Source organism: Aspergillus melleus (genome assembly GCF_016097325.1).
Source record: "Aspergillus melleus strain CBS 546.65 chromosome Unknown contig6, whole genome shotgun sequence".
Classification (NCBI taxonomy): Eukaryota; Fungi; Ascomycota; class Eurotiomycetes; order Eurotiales; family Aspergillaceae; genus Aspergillus; species Aspergillus melleus.
The window spans coordinates 2,704,452-2,721,207 of record NW_025763375.1 but is presented as its reverse complement, the minus strand read 5'-3'; the positions used below and the strand labels follow the sequence as shown (position 1 = coordinate 2,721,207).

General features: G+C 51.7%; 6 protein-coding genes across 6 annotated transcripts; all 6 read left to right on the top strand.

Moving 5' to 3' along the window:
- Positions 1-67: 67 nt before the first annotated feature.
- On the top strand, positions 68-2,319 carry LDX57_010692 (PPN1 endopolyphosphatase family protein; the record flags this gene model as incomplete). The annotated part of the gene is made up of 4 exons (XM_046092433.1): positions 68-210; positions 281-1,452; positions 1,503-2,232; positions 2,286-2,319. 4 exons carry the CDS (start codon positions 68-70, stop codon positions 2,317-2,319), a joined length of 2,079 nt encoding a protein of 692 aa, XP_045948411.1.
- Positions 2,320-3,537: 1,218 nt separating this feature from the next.
- LDX57_010691 (MARVEL domain-containing protein) lies at positions 3,538-4,313 on the top strand (the record flags this gene model as incomplete). Its single annotated transcript, XM_046092432.1, has 3 exons — positions 3,538-3,579; positions 3,668-3,934; positions 4,098-4,313. The coding sequence occupies 3 exons, from the start codon at positions 3,538-3,540 to the stop codon at positions 4,311-4,313; spliced, it is 525 nt and encodes a 174-aa protein (XP_045948410.1).
- Positions 4,314-7,890: 3,577 nt separating this feature from the next.
- On the top strand, positions 7,891-9,300 carry LDX57_010690 (oxygenase MpaB family protein; the record flags this gene model as incomplete). The annotated part of the gene is made up of 3 exons (XM_046092431.1): positions 7,891-8,121; positions 8,180-8,908; positions 8,989-9,300. 3 exons carry the CDS (start codon positions 7,891-7,893, stop codon positions 9,298-9,300), a joined length of 1,272 nt encoding a protein of 423 aa, XP_045948409.1.
- Positions 9,301-10,601: 1,301 nt separating this feature from the next.
- Positions 10,602-11,275, top strand: VAS2 (AP-1 complex subunit sigma; the record flags this gene model as incomplete). Its single annotated transcript, XM_046092430.1, has 4 exons — positions 10,602-10,612; positions 10,668-10,701; positions 10,795-10,912; positions 10,992-11,275. 4 exons carry the CDS (start codon positions 10,602-10,604, stop codon positions 11,273-11,275), a joined length of 447 nt encoding a protein of 148 aa, XP_045948408.1.
- A 1,102-nt stretch (positions 11,276-12,377) lies between these two features.
- MAF1 (RNA polymerase III-inhibiting protein MAF1) lies at positions 12,378-13,447 on the top strand (the record flags this gene model as incomplete). Its single annotated transcript, XM_046092429.1, has 2 exons — positions 12,378-12,383; positions 12,455-13,447. The coding sequence occupies 2 exons, from the start codon at positions 12,378-12,380 to the stop codon at positions 13,445-13,447; spliced, it is 999 nt and encodes a 332-aa protein (XP_045948407.1).
- Positions 13,448-14,069: 622 nt separating this feature from the next.
- LDX57_010687 (uncharacterized protein) lies at positions 14,070-16,256 on the top strand (the record flags this gene model as incomplete). The annotated part of the gene is made up of 3 exons (XM_046092428.1): positions 14,070-14,126; positions 14,216-14,950; positions 15,018-16,256. 3 exons carry the CDS (start codon positions 14,070-14,072, stop codon positions 16,254-16,256), a joined length of 2,031 nt encoding a protein of 676 aa, XP_045948406.1.
- Positions 16,257-16,756: the final 500 nt, after the last annotated feature.

Here is a 16,756-nt window from a genome sequence, read left to right as displayed (position 1 = left end):
GCGTTTTATCTAGTGTTTCTGGCGGATTTTATCGCGTCCGTCTCCGTCTAGTGGTATAGCCAGATCAATGGGGTCTATACTTCGCCTGATGAAGTTTCAGGCTGTCTTAGCGGGTTTGGGTCTTCTGCCGGCTGATTTCGCCGATGCTTCGTCGCTGCCTGGGTCGTCGGCTTATGTAGCCCAGGCTGGTTTTCCGACGAGTGTTTTCTCGTGAGTAACCAGTGGACTACTCCGGGGAGGGGGGTTTGTTGATTGGGTGTATGCTGATAACATAGTACAGGTCGTACCACTACCTTCCGGCAAAACCAACTCAGCAGCCTCAACCTGCGATCTATGACCCGGTGTTGAATATTACATTCCCTCATAACTTGACAAACCCCGACACCATCCCCGAGGAGAATAATGATCCCGTGGTCTTCCCGAAGCCGCTCCACAGACTATCCAAGCATCAACAGGAAGTGCTGCTCCAGCGAACGCTAGCCAATGTAACGAGCATTCTCAATGGCAGCGGAAACGCAGACAGCTGCAGCAGATGCAAGGCCGCGCTGTCTGCGGCCAAGCCGGCAGCTCTGTATGCTCCTAAACTAGTCCCCGATGCCATGACTTCTTTGTGCAAGAAGTTCCAGTTCAAATCGGACGAGGAATGCGAGAATGAATATACCGAGACGGCTTTCGGGGTTCCCTGGACGCAGGTGCTTTACTATGCGGATGTTGAGGGCTCGGATGGGGACTATATCTGCTATTATCTGAATAGTGAGGTTTGCGGTCAGCCGCAGACTCGCCTGGACACGACCAATCTGTTCCCGAAGCCGAAGCCATCAGAGGCCAGTGTACCGAAGGCTAGTGGCGAGCGGATCAAGGTCCTACATCTGTCTGATATTCATCTTGACCCGCGGTATTCCGTGGGTGCCGAGGCAAACTGCACGTCCGGGATGTGCTGTCGGACGAACCTTCACAACGCGGAATTCGAGGATCAGGTGGTTCTGCCGGCCCCGGTCTATGGTGCGTACAAATGTGACACGCCATATGATCTGACTCTGGCTGCCCTGGAAGCGCTTGCTCCTTTGACCGGGACCGGCGAGGGCAAGGATCCGTTGGCTTTCACTTTGTACACGGGAGATTTGGTTTCGCATGACAACCCTGCTGTCCAGGTGGACAGGGCTTATACCGAGTACACGGAAACGAGCGTGTTTGGTATGCTCAAATCGTACCTCACAGGGCCGGTTTTTGCGGCCCTGGGTAACCATGACACGAGTCCCGAGAACATCTCGCCGTCTCATAAGCTCCCGGGTCCGTTGGGCCAGCAGAACAGCTGGAACTTTGAGCATTTAGCTGGTCTGTGGCAGCATGGGGGTTGGGTTGATGCAAAGACCGCTGCGGAGGCCAGTACACACTATGGTGGCTATTCGGTCAAAACGCACTACGGCTTGCGTGTGATTACTTTCAACACAGGTATATACAAAGAACTATCTTTCAAAGTCACCACTAACAGGTCTTGATAGACTTCTGGTATCGAAGCAACTTCTTCAACTTCATTAACACCACGCAGCCCGACAACTCAGGCGTGTTCTCCTGGATGATCTCCGAGCTCCAAAAAGCCGAAGACAACCACGAGCGAGTCTGGATTGTCGGCCACGTCCCGTCTGGTTGGGATGGATCGAACCCTCTCCCTAACCCTACAGATCTCTTCTACCAGATTGTAGATCGCTACTCGCCGCACGTCATCGCCAACATCTTCTACGGCCACACCCACGAGGACGAATTCATGATCTACTATTCGAACAACGGTACCGTGCAAAACACCGACACCGCTCTAACGACCGGCTGGATCGGACCCAGCATAACGCCATTGACGAACCTGAACAGCGGGTTCCGGATGTATGAGGTCGACACCGGAGACTTTAACGTTTACGAAGCGTATACGTTTTTCAGCAACGTGTCGGAGTATTCATCTCTTGATAAGACCGGCCCAGTGTACCGGTTTGAATATTCTACGAGAGATACCTACGGATCTGCCGCGGGATGGGGTAAGAATGACCCGTTGAACGCGACGTTCTGGCATCGGGTCACCGAGGCGATGGAGGATGATGGCGAGCTGGTCACGTTGCAGAATCGACTGCAGGGTCGATTGAGCGTTAAGAGCCCGGAATGTGTCACCGACGCGTGCCGCGAGGCGAAGATCTGTTATATGAGAAGTGGTAGCGCTGCGCTTGGGAGACAGTGTACCCAGGGGTGAGTGCTCTTGGTCTACCACAGTTGAAATGATGATGCTAATCCTTAACCAGGTACGGGTCTGTACAAAGTCCGTTCAAGCCATAGAGTTTGATGGTTGTACATTAAGTATACAGGACGCGCTGGCTTGCGAAGTCTTTTTTGGTTCTATCGACAGCTTGTCAGGATCGATTGTGTCGGCTTACTTACGAGCCATGGTGTATTTAATATAGCATAGCGATGATGAGCGTATAATAGAGGTTGTAGCATACTGCGTGAGCTTCTAAACTCTCGTTCCTGTTTCAATAAGGGGAAAAGTGTTTCTCAACCAAGCCACCAGCGCTGAAATAGACCGCCATTACAATTGCCATTAGGCCTTATCCATGACCCCCTGTTGCACAGGCAGCATCGAAATATTATCGCGAACCCTATCCACCAACTAATTGAATTCAATGGATAACTACTTAACTAGACCCAAAGACCCACCCACTGCACCAACCGACCCAACCACACCTACATAACTAAGTCCTACATAACCAAGACCAAGACCAAGTCCAGACAACAATCAACCAGGCCTGCGCCAAGTCATCAGTCAATCAGAGAGGATCGATCAAATCGCATCCATGGATCTGTAGAGGCGCCCGGAGAGCCAATCACCGAACCTGCCGGGGCGTTCGCGGTTGCAAGTCGGTGACGGCATCAACGTTTCATGCCGGATCATGGCGGGACGAGTGGTTGTCGTAAGTGCGTTGCCTGCATTAGTCTGGTGTTGGTGTTTTATCTTTGCTGGGATGGTCGATGGGGAGGTGGTGAGGTGGTGGTTATTTTTGGACTAGTATTGTTGTGTAGGCAGAGCGGTCTAACTAGGTAACTATATAGTGATAGTGATGAGCTGGCGCTGATCGGTCAGTTTCTTAGGCAGAGAAAAAGAAAGAACGAGACTAGCTTACTACTAACTAGTCTGTCCTTGAATTCTATGACAACCAAAGTGTAAAATTCTTCTCCCTTTTCGCTGCCATTCCTGAGAAATCCCGAGCAAGTGGGTTGAATCGACAGTGGTGATTTCATGATTCGCATGACGTCGTAGTCACCCTCTCGCATATCGTCATCGCCCGCCCTCTCCGATCATCCCGCGCTTTAAAATATCAACCCGACCGTTCATCCCTGCATTCCTTGTCGGTTCACAACTCCGCTGGATCTCTCGAGACTTCCTCTCTCAGATCGCTGACAGCTTTCGATATCGGAATCGGTATCGCGAACAACACCATCCCATCCCTATCCTCCGACGCGTAACTCGCCGATCGAACGCCCGTTGAAGTCGTTGAAATGGCTATGAAAGGTATCGCGGTTGGCCTGCGGCTGTGGGAGGTTAGTAGCGCGTCTTTGCTTTGACGGTGATGCGATAGTTGTCATGAAGAGACGGATAGTGATGGCTAACTCTTGTCCGTCTAAACAGTTCCTCTGGACTCTCCTCGTCATGGCCCTGATCGGTAACATGATCAACGAATCCTTCGCCGGAAACCCTGCCACGGTCAACTACACCATGTTCGTGTCGGCTTTCTCCATGTTCACCCTGCTCTACTTGACCCCGGCCACGTTCAACCCCGACTGGGCCATCCACCCCATCCTCATGATCGTCCTGGATACCCTGAACGCCATCTTCTTCCTCACAGCGGGTATCGCGCTGGCGGCGAAGCTTGAATCTCACAGCTGCAGCAACAATGTACGTGTTATGTGCCTATACATTCCCCCCCTTCCTCGTGGAACACTGGACATTGGATACCGAGCAAAATGTTGTTCTGGGGCGATTGTCATGTTCCATCACTCGATGATCGTTATCAAGTCCCACTCGATCCAGATCCACTGGCTAATCGTCGATCATCTAGTCCTACACCCTCAGCAACGAGATCACCAACGGCTCGGTCCACCGCGAGAAGCGCTGCCGCGAGGCCCAGGCCTCGACTGCTTTCCTGTGGTTTGCGTGGGCCGGGTACACAGTCTCGATGATCATGTCGTTCATGGCCTCCCGTCGAACTGGCGTCAACCTGCGTGGACGTACTGGCCCTGCCCGCGGCACTCGTCCTAGTATGGCCCAGGTTTAAGTGTATATCACTTGGTATGATCTTCGAAGTTGGATGGCAGGGGTTTTCGCTAATAAGATTCATATAGAGTGGTGTCAACGAGAGGCTCTGTCCTGGATTCCGAGCGCGGACACGAGTACGTACACTATAATCGAGCACAATCGACGACACACTCTCGTGAGCGATCCCCATTGGCATTTAATTCTATAATACCTGCATTAATGCGGTGCCAATTGGTGAAATACACCCGAGCGATCGGACCACACTCATTCTATAATTTGTTATGTCTACTTAATGCGGCGAAAAGGGAAAGTTTGATGATAACGACGTGACCTACGTATTATCAACGGCTAATGTCATTTTTAACTAACGATGGTTGGAGTTTGCGATACCGTCTGTGTGACAAATAATGGGAGGGAAATGGTTGTCTTTTGCTTTTCAGGGGTTTATATCGGATGGGAACGGATTTGGGTATGGGGAAAAGGCTGGATGGTGATGGGTTATAGGAGAAGTTGGAGTTTTTTGTGTATTTGTGTTCGACTGTACGTTTAAAGATGTAATTTGGAATTGATTTCTGTTGGATTGTACGCTGTTCTCTGTGATGGATTTGTAGGGTATAGCTGCTGCGACTGATCCATCTTATCACCTCATTTCTCTGCTTTTCATCATCACCCCTAGTTCTGTTGTCTACCAACCGACAACACTCTGATAACCATCATATCAAATCACATTCTGAATCAAGTCCGCACTCCTCGGCCTCACATACACAACACCACTCCTTCGTACCCTCTCATTATCCCGTCCAAAGTACCGTCCCGACCGAAAACTAACAGAACAGTATAAGCATAAGCATAAGCATTAACATAAAACCCAGTCACAGGTCTTGCTTCCCAGGTATGTATGAACATACCTCCAATGCAAATTCGCCTGAACCACATTCCGCACGCCCCGTATATACCCCTGAACATGAGCGTCCACGAGCTCGCCCCAACTCGGCAATTCTGCCAATGCGAGATACCAGTCCCGGTAGCAAGTGGTTAGCATTTGGCCGATGTGGTCGAAGGCGGATTGTGCGGACATCCCGGATTGACGACATATGGTGACTATGTTGTGGGTTACGTTTTCTATCTGGATATGATGGATGATGGTGTTAAGTTTAAAGATTGTTGGCTGGTGGTTGAGTCTTACCTCTTCTTTGCAGTAGGAGAGGAGGTCGTTTTGTCTGTGTAGTTTTTCTTGGTTAGGGCTGCTGATAGGGTATGGTATGATAGGAACAGGGCCTAAGGTCATACTTACAAAAGGACGAGGTCGATGCCAATCCGTTCGATTTCCCGAATACTCCTTGTTGCGAAGACCCCGTCTGGAATTTCTAGCTGGTGAGCGTATCTACAACCCAGAAATCAGTCAATTCCATCAGCCAGCAACTAAGATTAGATTCTAAGACGTACTCAACAAGAGCGAAGAGTGGCGCAACGCCCGCTGACTTTCTGCGTAGTTCTACCATCTCCTCGAGGGTGGGAATCTGTCCCTTTGAACGACTGTATACTTGCTCGAGAGTTCCGGTGCAGTAGTTTTGCATTGATTTTGCGAAGCGTCGCTGAGTGCCTTTTTGTCTTGGGGTTAGGATTATTCTGTAGGGTGCGGATGGAACTGTATTTACCTTCTGAGGAGTCCTAGATAGACTGTTAGCGAATCTGTCGACAGGGGGTCTGAAGTACTCACTTTCGCAACGCGATTCCACACCGATGTGTGGACTGCGACGAGAGGATCTTCGGTATCACTCTCGAGATGTTCATCATGGCCTTCCATAGGAGCGATAAGCCTATGTATGAGATCTTGAGCTCGCTCGGGATCATCTTTTAATCCACCGTTGTCGAATTCTAGGCCTGGGTCAGTCATCGAAAGTGCATGTACTTCCAAGTCCAGAAACTTACGATCATCAAAAGGAAAGACCTGATCATGGAGAGATTGTCAATGTCAGCGTCAACTTGTCAACCATCGAGATAAGATAAAAATACCCAATTCCCCCAATCACAAACAGTCCGAAGTTTTTCAGGCGAAGCATGTGGCGCTGAAATGGAGCAGAAATATGAGAAGTCAGTCTTGGATAGGGTCTTCCGGGATCTCTCGTTGAATAAGCATTTGCTAACACATATCATCAGTTGATCAAGTTGTGGTTGTCCAATGCACCTGAAGACTGACTTTGACATCCACGTTTCCGACTCTTTCCTTATAGCCTCATAGAACGGATTGATTGCTGGACTTTCTGATAGAAAAAGCACAAACATATTTGGAAGACGCACTGGGATTTGTCGCATTTGCAGCAGTGCCTTTCCTCTTGGCAAGAGTTGATTTTTGAGGATTTGAATGGATGCCATGATGAGATATGATCCAATACAAAGCTGAAGGCAGCAGCATTCACCATAACAGTAAAGAAGTCACGAGAGGGTACGAAATCATGTAACCATTATATTAATGCTTTGTAGTCGCCAAGAACTATACTGGCTGTACTTTATAGACTGCCACGGGACACCATATCTAGACACGAAGCGCTATACAATGGTCATTGCTGATCATCTCACAATAGACCATAATATCTAAGACGCCGTCCAGAGCCCGAGATTACCACGATCTATACTAGTGATAACAGCCCCTAACAGTATGCTAGTTCACACGTCAACGAAATCCCTGCTTACTATCGCTTACGGTAGAATCCGCCGCTTAGTCTGAATGGGACTTGCCCGCATGTACAACGTTTGCCTAAACGGGACTTGATCATCATCCTTGCAAGTTCCAAAATTCACCCTCATTGTTGTCCTAAGATGCCAGTGAATTGGGCGCCGGATATATCGGGCATCGGTTCCTCCAAAAGCCACCTTATCAATCTCCACGATCAGATTGCCTATGCGCTACAGTGGGAGGGGCAGTATAGCTGCGCCGCATGTGCGTCCGCAGCTGGTCCGGGGCACATGGGCCCAATGTCGTTGTTAGCGGAGGACTAGTGCGGACCTGCCAAGATCAGGATTCAGATGTCTTTGGCCCACGTCGTTGGAGATGGGGCCTAGGCCTCTTCTGGGTCTTTTGCATATTTTCTCGCAGGGTCTTCTCCGGACATGGGGTGTCATCGCAAGGCGGCCTAGCAAGGCTGTTCGTGCTACATTAGCGTAAACGATCAAGGTAACCGATTCGTATCCCGGATGTCAGACGGGCTGTCAAGATGAACGCGCATGGAGGGGTGAATGGAGTGCATATTTCCTTTTGGGTTAGCTGCTTCATGGCTGTCATATTCACGGAGTGCTCTGGCAGGGTGTACTTAATGGGTAGGGAGCCTTGCGCCTCTGTCTGACCTTCGATGTTTGCAGTCAGCCGATGAGGTTATACTTCTTTCCGAACAGTTAGTATGTTCATCAGAGACGACACAGTGCTCAATCCTCCCTCCTTTACCCCGAAGTCCGGCGATGTCATCAACAAGTGCAGATACTGCTTTACATGGTCAGACGCCCATCTCTCCAAGCAAGAGATAGAGCCATTGCGCCAACAATGGGACACAGTGGGGAGTCAATCCATAGAAAGAATTCAGGCTATTAGAGCCAATGTCATGAAGGAGCAGAGGATGGTGGGGACAAGTCCTCCTCCTACCGATCTTTACGCCCTCCTTCGAGACCACCACGATGCCGACGAGACTCTATCCCACTTCTGGAACCAGGTACATACAATCCCCGACTGGGTGGACTGGGACCAGATAGCCCGAGGCCAACGGGTGTTCTATCGCTATGCAATGGCCAACATTGTGGGGTTTGCCCTGCAGGGATTCATGGCCGAGAATTCAGTAAGACAGCGACACATGGCTCTGATCTACTAGCCTGCTCACTTAACATACCCACCAGGCCGCCGCCGGGGTCATTGAAGTTCTCGTTCGAACAGGAGGCTTCTCTACTCGGGTCCTTCTGGGTCGACTCCTAGCCACTTTCCAATGGCTGATCCAAGTCACGCATGATCTCGCCTCCATCCAACCAGGAGGTGAAGGTCACATCGCGACAATCCGAGTCCGGCTTCTTCATTCGTCAGTCCGGCATCGAATCCTAAAGCTCTGCGAAACCAACCTGGATTACTTTGACGCTGAACGCCACGGTATCCCCGCCAACTCTCTCGACTCAATTCACTCCATCAGCACCTTCTGCTGCAATCCGTTCTTCCTACAACTGCCCCGATTCGGCATTCAACCCTCCCCAAACGATGTGGAAGATTACATCGCCCTATTTCGCTACATCGGCCATCTCCTCGGCACCCCGGTGTCGAACTTCCAAACAGTCGACCAAGCCAAGAAAACCATGGAGAGTCTCCTAGTCCATGAAGTCCATCTGACCAAGACATCCAAAACAGTATCCCACAACTTCCTAGAATGTGTCGGGAACCTTCCTACGCCATTCTACGTCTCGAAATCGTTCATCCACGCCGGGAGTCGCTGGATCAACGGCCATGCGTTCTGCGATGCCTTGGACCTCGGACGTCCTGGACTCGCTTATTATATGGCATTCGCGGGGTTCTGTGTCCTCGTTGCGGGGCTCGCGTGGCTGCAATGGCTGGTTCCTGGTATGGATGACTTGATGATCAACGTAAGTTTCATACTAAGATGCTCCAAAAACAGGAGCCGAAGCAGGAGCCGAACTACTCACTATTTTTTTTGTCATCCTAGTTCTTCCGCACCATAATGTACCGCGGCATCGTTCAACGAAAGTCTCGCAGCAGGTATCCCTTCAAGTTCGTCCCACGGGTCGGCAAGATGACAGGCAAGGAAAAGTATCATGCGGGTAGTAGTAAGGAAGATACTTGGAGTAGCCGGGGGTGGTTGCGCCGCAGCCTTGCGCCGGACATGGGTCTTTTTGAACTTTTGTTTGTCGGCGTATTGTTGGGGACTGTTGGGCTTTTGGGAGGTGGTGTGGCGTTGGGGTTTATGCGCGTGAAAGGACTTGGGGTTTGTTTTTTAGTAGAGAGGGTGTTCGTCTAGTTTTGAGATTCTAGATGGGAGAGATGGAGATATGGCGGCAACTGTACTAGTCTCTAGTCTGCCGAGTAAATATACAGTATGGGACAAAGTGCAACGACCGTGGTTCTATGTATTCCGGTGGTAGAAGATAAGAAAGAAAAGAACTGAAAACAAGGGAGAAAGAAATCTGGCCTCATTCTAGAGTGTATTTTCAAATAGATATCCTAATGCATGATGTGATGAGGCTGTATGGACTGCCTATGATTCCACTACGGAACGCTGCCCAAGAACAAGCAGGGTCAACGAGAATCACCCAAGGATCCTAGGAGTCTGTTCCATGCCGCATCAAACCCCTGAACCCCGACCCCTGCGGTTAACTCTACGTGGATCGAACAGCTCATCGGTCTTCCGAATACTGTTAGATTGGCGTCGCGCTGTTTGCGTAGGTGTTCGAATGCGTCTTCATGGCTTTGGTTCCATGCTGGCTGGAGATAGCAAAGAGGGGAACCCATGTTGCTTTGATGACCATGTTTCCGTATTGGTGAACATTTTATACCCCCAGTAGCCGCGTTTCGGTGTTATCCCGTAGTTCCGGCTCCTTGTCCAAGGTATCAACTTGGATTGAGGGTATGTCCCTCGTCTGACCAACTGACTAGATCGCGATTTTGCTTAGGGGGCTAGGTTGTTGCTAGAACGAGGTCTGGATGATTGGCCCGTCAATGTTGATCGTGAGCGTGTAAGATCCCAGAAGGATAGGTTATTTGATGAGATTGTACAAGTCTTTCCTGTCGGAGTAGTATAGTGAGGGGAGTATATCAGAGTCACGTCAGCCGATCAACAATGCAGTGAGTGGCATATACTCCGTAGATACAAGTGGTGATTTGCAGTCCTGGAGCGACTGATAAAGGCCTCGTTATGAAGCCAAGATGAAGCCATGATGAACCGATGGTAAAATGAATGAGGCGAGATGTCATACTGAATCCATTGAAAGGGGGACTGAGCTTGCAGCCAGCCTGACGACGCTCTCGGGAACGGCCAGGATTGTTGACTCACTGGCAAGGCGCACGTGGGTATCGAACCATGAACGTACTGCCTAGAAGCCTCGAGTCATTCCGATACCTCAGATTCTCCGTATAATCGCAAATGCCCATGGTGGAAGAAAGAGTTGTTCCTGAGGCGGCGGGGCAGATGCGGGCGGGCCGAGACAAAAGGAAATTGAGCAGAGCGGCGCCGCTGCTTTCTTCGACATCCACAACACCGTCGCTTCTGTGGCCTTTTTTTCTCCTTCCATCCCCACTTTGGCCCCCCCATCATCTCGCACAATGGCAATCCAGTGAGCCTTTTCATGCTCTCAATTCCCCCGGCAATGTGCTGACTGACTGGCCCAGCTACTTGATTTTGCTGTCCCGGCAGGGCAAAGTGGTATGTCTTGTCTCGTCGCCCACCCAATTTCCGAGCCGCCAGGAGACTTTGGCCGGAGCTGACAGACTGACCGATTAATTCTTCTCTTCGCAGCGCCTTGCTAAATGGTTCACCACGCTCTCGCCCAAGGAGAAGGCCAAGATCATCAAGGATGTGACCCAGCTGGTTCTGTCTCGTCGCACCCGCATGTGCAACTTCCTCGAGTATAAAGGTACGCCATTTCCGCCGGATGAGATGTCCTCGTCGCCTTCACCCCTAGAGTCGTACCCCTGACTGGTCCTCTCCGACAGATACCAAGGTCGTCTACCGTCGCTATGCCTCCCTTTTCTTCATCGCCGGATGCGCCTCCACCGACAACGAGTTGATCACCCTCGAGGTCGTGCACCGCTACGTCGAACAGATGGACAAGTACTACGGCAACGTGTGCGAGCTGGACATTATCTTCAACTTTCAGAAGGCATACTTTATCTTGGATGAACTCTTGCTGGCAGGAGAAATGCAGGAAAGTAGCAAGAAGAATGTGCTGAGATGCATCAGTCAACAGGACAGTCTGGAAGATATGGAGGTGAGTTGATTCCGATCCCTATGTGATTTTGCCCCGAGGTTTGGATACGTTGGCATGCATCGTTCTCTTGCTACTCGACTTCGTTTCCCCCCTATATGTCGTCTCGTACTTTGTCCTTTGCACGGTCCGGCATTACTGGGGCGGATTCCCCCCTCTCTTTCGGGTCTGAGGGCGTGGATGATACCCCAGTCGGATGCAAACCTGCATCTCCACACTTTCGTCCATCTCCCTCGCTACATGTCTGGATTGCGCACATCGTCGTGTCACAATAGAGGCTAATGTCGCTTGGACCCCAGGTTGAGGAAGATGTGGTTACGAAGCTGATGTAGCGCGCTATTATTGTCACCACCTGAGCGTTTTCCTGTGTTTATATCTCTTGTTGGAAGATCGCTTTCTTTTTCTTTTTCTTTCTCGTCTTGATCTTGGGGTATTTGATTGCTTTTGGACAGACCCGGCGTTGGGACGTACATAGGCGTTTGCAAAGCATGCGAGCACAGACTAATTAATACCACCTTGACTACACATCAGGACGATCGGGAAGTTCTCGGCAACTTGAGCCAGGAAGGGCTGATCTGAAGCTGATCCTCAATCCAATGTTTGGGACGCCATCATCGACCGGAACCCGTGAAGGCGCCGGCGGCTCTCACTGGCCGATCGCGGCGCCCACGTGATCCGTGCCACTCCCCAAGGCCCCAAGGCTTCCAAGCCCCAAGTTGTCCTTCCATCCATTCCCCCATCCCGTTCATTCATTCCCATCGCTTCACTTCTTTGTCCATCTTCACTATTCACTCTCGGATTTGCTGGCCATGGATGCTGGCGTTGTGAATCACTCTTCCTAACTCTGCGTTGTCCCCAATCCGCCCCCAATCCCCGTAGCCGCTCCTGACGACATCTGCGATCTCCACTGCTCCTGCCAGCTCACTCGTTCTCTTATCTCCGACCGGTGTCGTTGCAAGTGATCAGGAATCATCTTGTTGCGCCTTTCTCACGATATTTCCGTTCTTGAAGCGACTCGCAGGACGTCGTCTCTACTGTCGACGTCATCTCCACCAAGTTTCCCGCTCCCGATTCCGCGTGGTCTGACCGTGTGGCTTGACCGCTCCTGTTGAAGATGAAGGTTCGCATCCCAACGCTGGCGCCTCAACCCTCGTTGCCTGAGATTATTTGTTAACCTGATAATCCGATCAGTTTCTCCCTCTCTCAGAGATCGAGGATGTCACAAGTTCGCTGAATTTCGACACCGCCGACTGCCACATCCTCGGAGGCTGCGACCTGTACACGACCAAGGCCGCTCGCGCCGATCGCAAACTGTACAAAAACATCGAGCAATCACTAGAAGCCCAGTATGAGTCGGTTCTTCGCTTATCGGCGTCGTTGTCGCCTCCCAACGCGACGGATGCCGCTGCTTCGCTCAACCTGTCTCGGTCCAGCCCGTTCGGCCCCCTGAGTGAGCATTCGAGTCGCCGGACATTTGCCTATCTGATCGCCACCTTGAATGCGAGTCACCCGGATTATGACTTTTCTCACGTTTTGCGCCCGTCGGATTTCCATCGCGAGCGGAGTCTGAAGAGGGTGATGAACACGATCGACACGACTCTGTTCAACCTGCGGCCCCGTGAAGCCATCGATCTTACGCCCCCATCACCCGTCACGATTTCCGGATCATACAATGCCGGAGCATCGTCTACGTGGGGTCCGCGAATGTGGAAGATGATTGATGCGCAGATGTCGCTGAAGGAGTGCTCGGTCTATTCGTACTCTCCTGAGGAGGACCCGTCCGATGCCGATGATGGAGCCATTTGGAGCCTACACTACTTCTTTTTCCATCCACTGCGCAAGCGCGTTTGCTACATCTATCTCAAAGCCATCCCTATTCTGAGCCATACGCCGAGTGAGGGTGTCGTTTCAACACCGACCACCAAGAGAACGTTTGACGATGGTTACATGACGCCCGAGTTGGGCTCCAGCAAACGCGCCCGATACTGGCTTGGCGACCGAGCCGACCTCGAGGAACAGGAAAGTGAGAGCGACGAGGGTGATAATCCGCTCCATACCACCCGACCGGTCGTCGACGAGTATGATAACTACCTGCTCAGCGACGAAGAATTTCGATCTCGGTCCGGCAGCAAGGGAACTGTTCGCGCCATGAGCGAGGAAATCGCTGACGCCATGGAGGTTTGACTTTGTCGACGTCCTCTCACGACTGCTCTGATGATCTTGCTCTTTTTTCTTTCTTTCTTTTTCTCTACCCTTCAGTGTATAAGGTTTTGTGCGCGAGACTTTTTTTACTCCTTTAATGACTTCTTTTGGTGCATTCAACCTGCATGAGGACGAGGCGTTCAGTGTGTCTTACTAGGAGCAACAGGGCCCTTAATCGTTACTAGGCCTTGATGGTTGTTCTATGCTGCTTTCATACTCTCGTTCACGATAGTTTTGCCTGTTCGTCTTTTTTGTTCCTTTCGAAACTATGATGACGCGCTGCATCGGCGGCGCTCGGGAGATTGGTACGAGGAGGCGTTTATTTTGAGATTGTTCAATTAAATATCAGTCTAAATTCTATACGGTTTCAATCTCCACATGAACATAATGATTTGGAACATGTCCACATTCCCCGATATTGTAAATAGCACACTTGCTTGTGTCGAGTGTCCCCTGTCAATCTCCGTTCAGGACGAAGTAAACAGCGGTGGTCCGTGCGCAGGACACGGGGAAAGCTGTCCGTTCCGCCCAGGCCACCTCTTCTTCCCTTCTCCCACTTCCTTCCCACTTCCAGGTCGCCATTCAATCCGAACATCCATCCAGCATGGCCGACGAAGAAGAGCGCCTCAAGGCCGAGAAGCTCGCCGCTGCCAAAAAACGGGTTTGTTCTTCCTGCCCACCTGGCGCGGGGGAGACGATATGCGCTGTCCTGTTCTTAGAGCTAACCATCCCGGAACCCAACTTGAATAGGTCGCCCAACTGCAGAAACAAAAGAAGAAAGCCAACAAGAAGACCGCCGGCACGGACTCGCCTAAAGAACCTGAATCGTCGAAAGATGCCGAACCAGCTAAACCTACCCCCGGCGATGCAGAGTCCCCCGCACCGCCAGCGGAGAAGCAGGAGCAGGAGCAGCAGCCCGAGTCCGGCGCGCAGGATGACGCAGCACCAGCAGAAGCAGCTCAACCAGAACCCTCTCAGACCGAACCGGAACCCCAACCTGAACAGCCAGAACCGATCCCCGAGCGAGTAGACTCCCCCGTCGAACCAATGCCCGATGCCCCCACGTCTCCTGGGCCAGAAACCGAACCCCAAAGCGCGACTCGACTAGACGCCCCGCGCGCATCGCACGGCCGCCAACCCTCGCTCTCAATCCAGTCGAAGATGAGGTCGTCATCGTTCCGCAAGACGTCCGTGTCGCAGGGAAGCGTGTCACCGTCTCCGTCGGCGACGATCAAGTCGCCGTCGTTGCCGCCGTTGTCGGCGGACGGGGACTCCGTGCAAGAGGTGTACCGGAAACAGTCAACGCGGATCGAGGAGCTGGAGAAGGAGAATAAGCGGTTGGAGAAGGAGTTGGAGGAGGGATCGAGCAGGTGGCGGAAGACGGAGGATCAGTTGGAGGATCTCCGGGAGTCGAGTGTTGATGCGGCGGAGTTGAAGGATAAGTTGGAAAAGGCGGAGCAGAAGGTTGCAGAGATTGATGAGTTGGTGAGTGAGCCCGTTCGCATGGGTGATTGCGATGGGCTACTGACTGACTGGCTGACGATGATTACAGAAAGCTGAGATTGCGTCCCTGCAACGACAGAACTCACACCTTCAAACGAAAACCCACCGTAACAATTCCGGCGCATCCCCTGGAACAACCGAGTCACCGCCGTCGGATCTAGTACAGCAATTGGAGTCGAAATCCACTACGATCGAGGCGATGGAGCTTGAGATCTCCAACCTGCGGGCACAGCTTACCGAGCAGACTAGTTCCAACAGCGCGCACGAGGAACAGATAGCGGCTCTGGAAGAGAAGCTCTCGCGCAGCGAATCCGCCCTCGAGAAGACGCAAAACGAGCTTACAGACACCAAGACCGCGCTGACGCGTGCGTCCGAGAAGGCCGTCAAGGAGGGCGTGGACAAGACGTCCACCGAAACCTTGATCAAGAACCTCGAGCGCGAGATCGAGGAACTGAAGACCGAAAAGACCGAATCCGAAAAGAAGATCGAAACGTTAGACAAGAAATTACAAGCCATGGGCAATCTGCATAAGGAATCGGAAGCCCGACACTCCGCGCGACTCCGTGAGAGCGAAAAAGCCGAGAAAGAAGCCACGGCGCTGCGCAAGAAACTCGCTAGCGTCGAGAACGAGAACCTCCGACTGAAAGAAGAGCAAGTCAAGAAACGCGAAGTCGGCGGCGGCGGTGGTGCTGACGACGACGCTATCGACGAGCTCGAGGACGAAGAGCGCTCCCGCCTCTCGCGCCGCATCCGCGAACTCGAAGGCGAAGTCTTCGACCTCCGCCGTGGGGTCTGGCAAGACCGTAAAGACGAACTCTCCGCCACTGGCCAAGATACCACCGACTTCGCACCGGACTCGGCCGCCGCCAACACCTTCGACGACGTCGACCTCGTCGGCGGCAGTCCCGAACACGCCCGCCGCCGAAGCATGGCCCAGTCGCAGCAGCACTCATCCTTCTCGACCGTGCTCTCTAGCGGCATCGCCGCCTTCACCGGCGCCAACACCTACGGCAACCGAGGCCGCGCGCCCTCGAACCAGCACCAACAACACCCTCCTGCCGCGCGCGGCAGCCTAGAACTCCTCTCTGAGGAGAACCTAGATGACGAGTTCGACGAGGCCGAGTTCGCGCGCGCCCAGGCTGAAGAGGAGGCGCGGAAACGCGTCGAATGGGTCCGTGAGATCAAGACCAAGTTGAAGTCCTGGCAAGGGTGGCGATTGGATTTGGTAGATAGTCGCGCGGGCGCTGAGGGCGCTGGTGTCGGGATGGGTGAGATCTTTGAGATTTAGCATTTTCAGACATCCATCACATGAATTTATGGTTCTTTCTTTCCGCCTTTCTTTTTGACCTAGTGCTTTTGTCCTTTTCTACTTTGTTTAGATATCGATGGGAGTCGGAAGGTTGGTTTGTGGGTTTAGGGGATCCAATGAATATACCTTTGTTTTTCTTCTTTTCTTCCCTCTTATATATGGTATCTACGCAGTTGATACCTTTTCTGATCTAACGGACCTCGGGCCAAATAACAGCATCTCTGGATTTCAGCAAACGCAATATGTAAGCATTCAGTGCTTGCTCTCAGGGCAATAAATGAAGATGGATATCCACGGGCGAGTTTAAATCAGACCAGATGAGAACAGAAAAAGAGAAGACCAATTTATGCCCGTACAATTGTGCACAAAAATGCGAAATCAAAACACCAAAACCAAATTAAAGTTAGAGACTCCAAAAGTTTGCCATGGACATCAAGCCCAAAACAAAGTGAGAACACGCCCAGAGGAAAAGAGAAAAG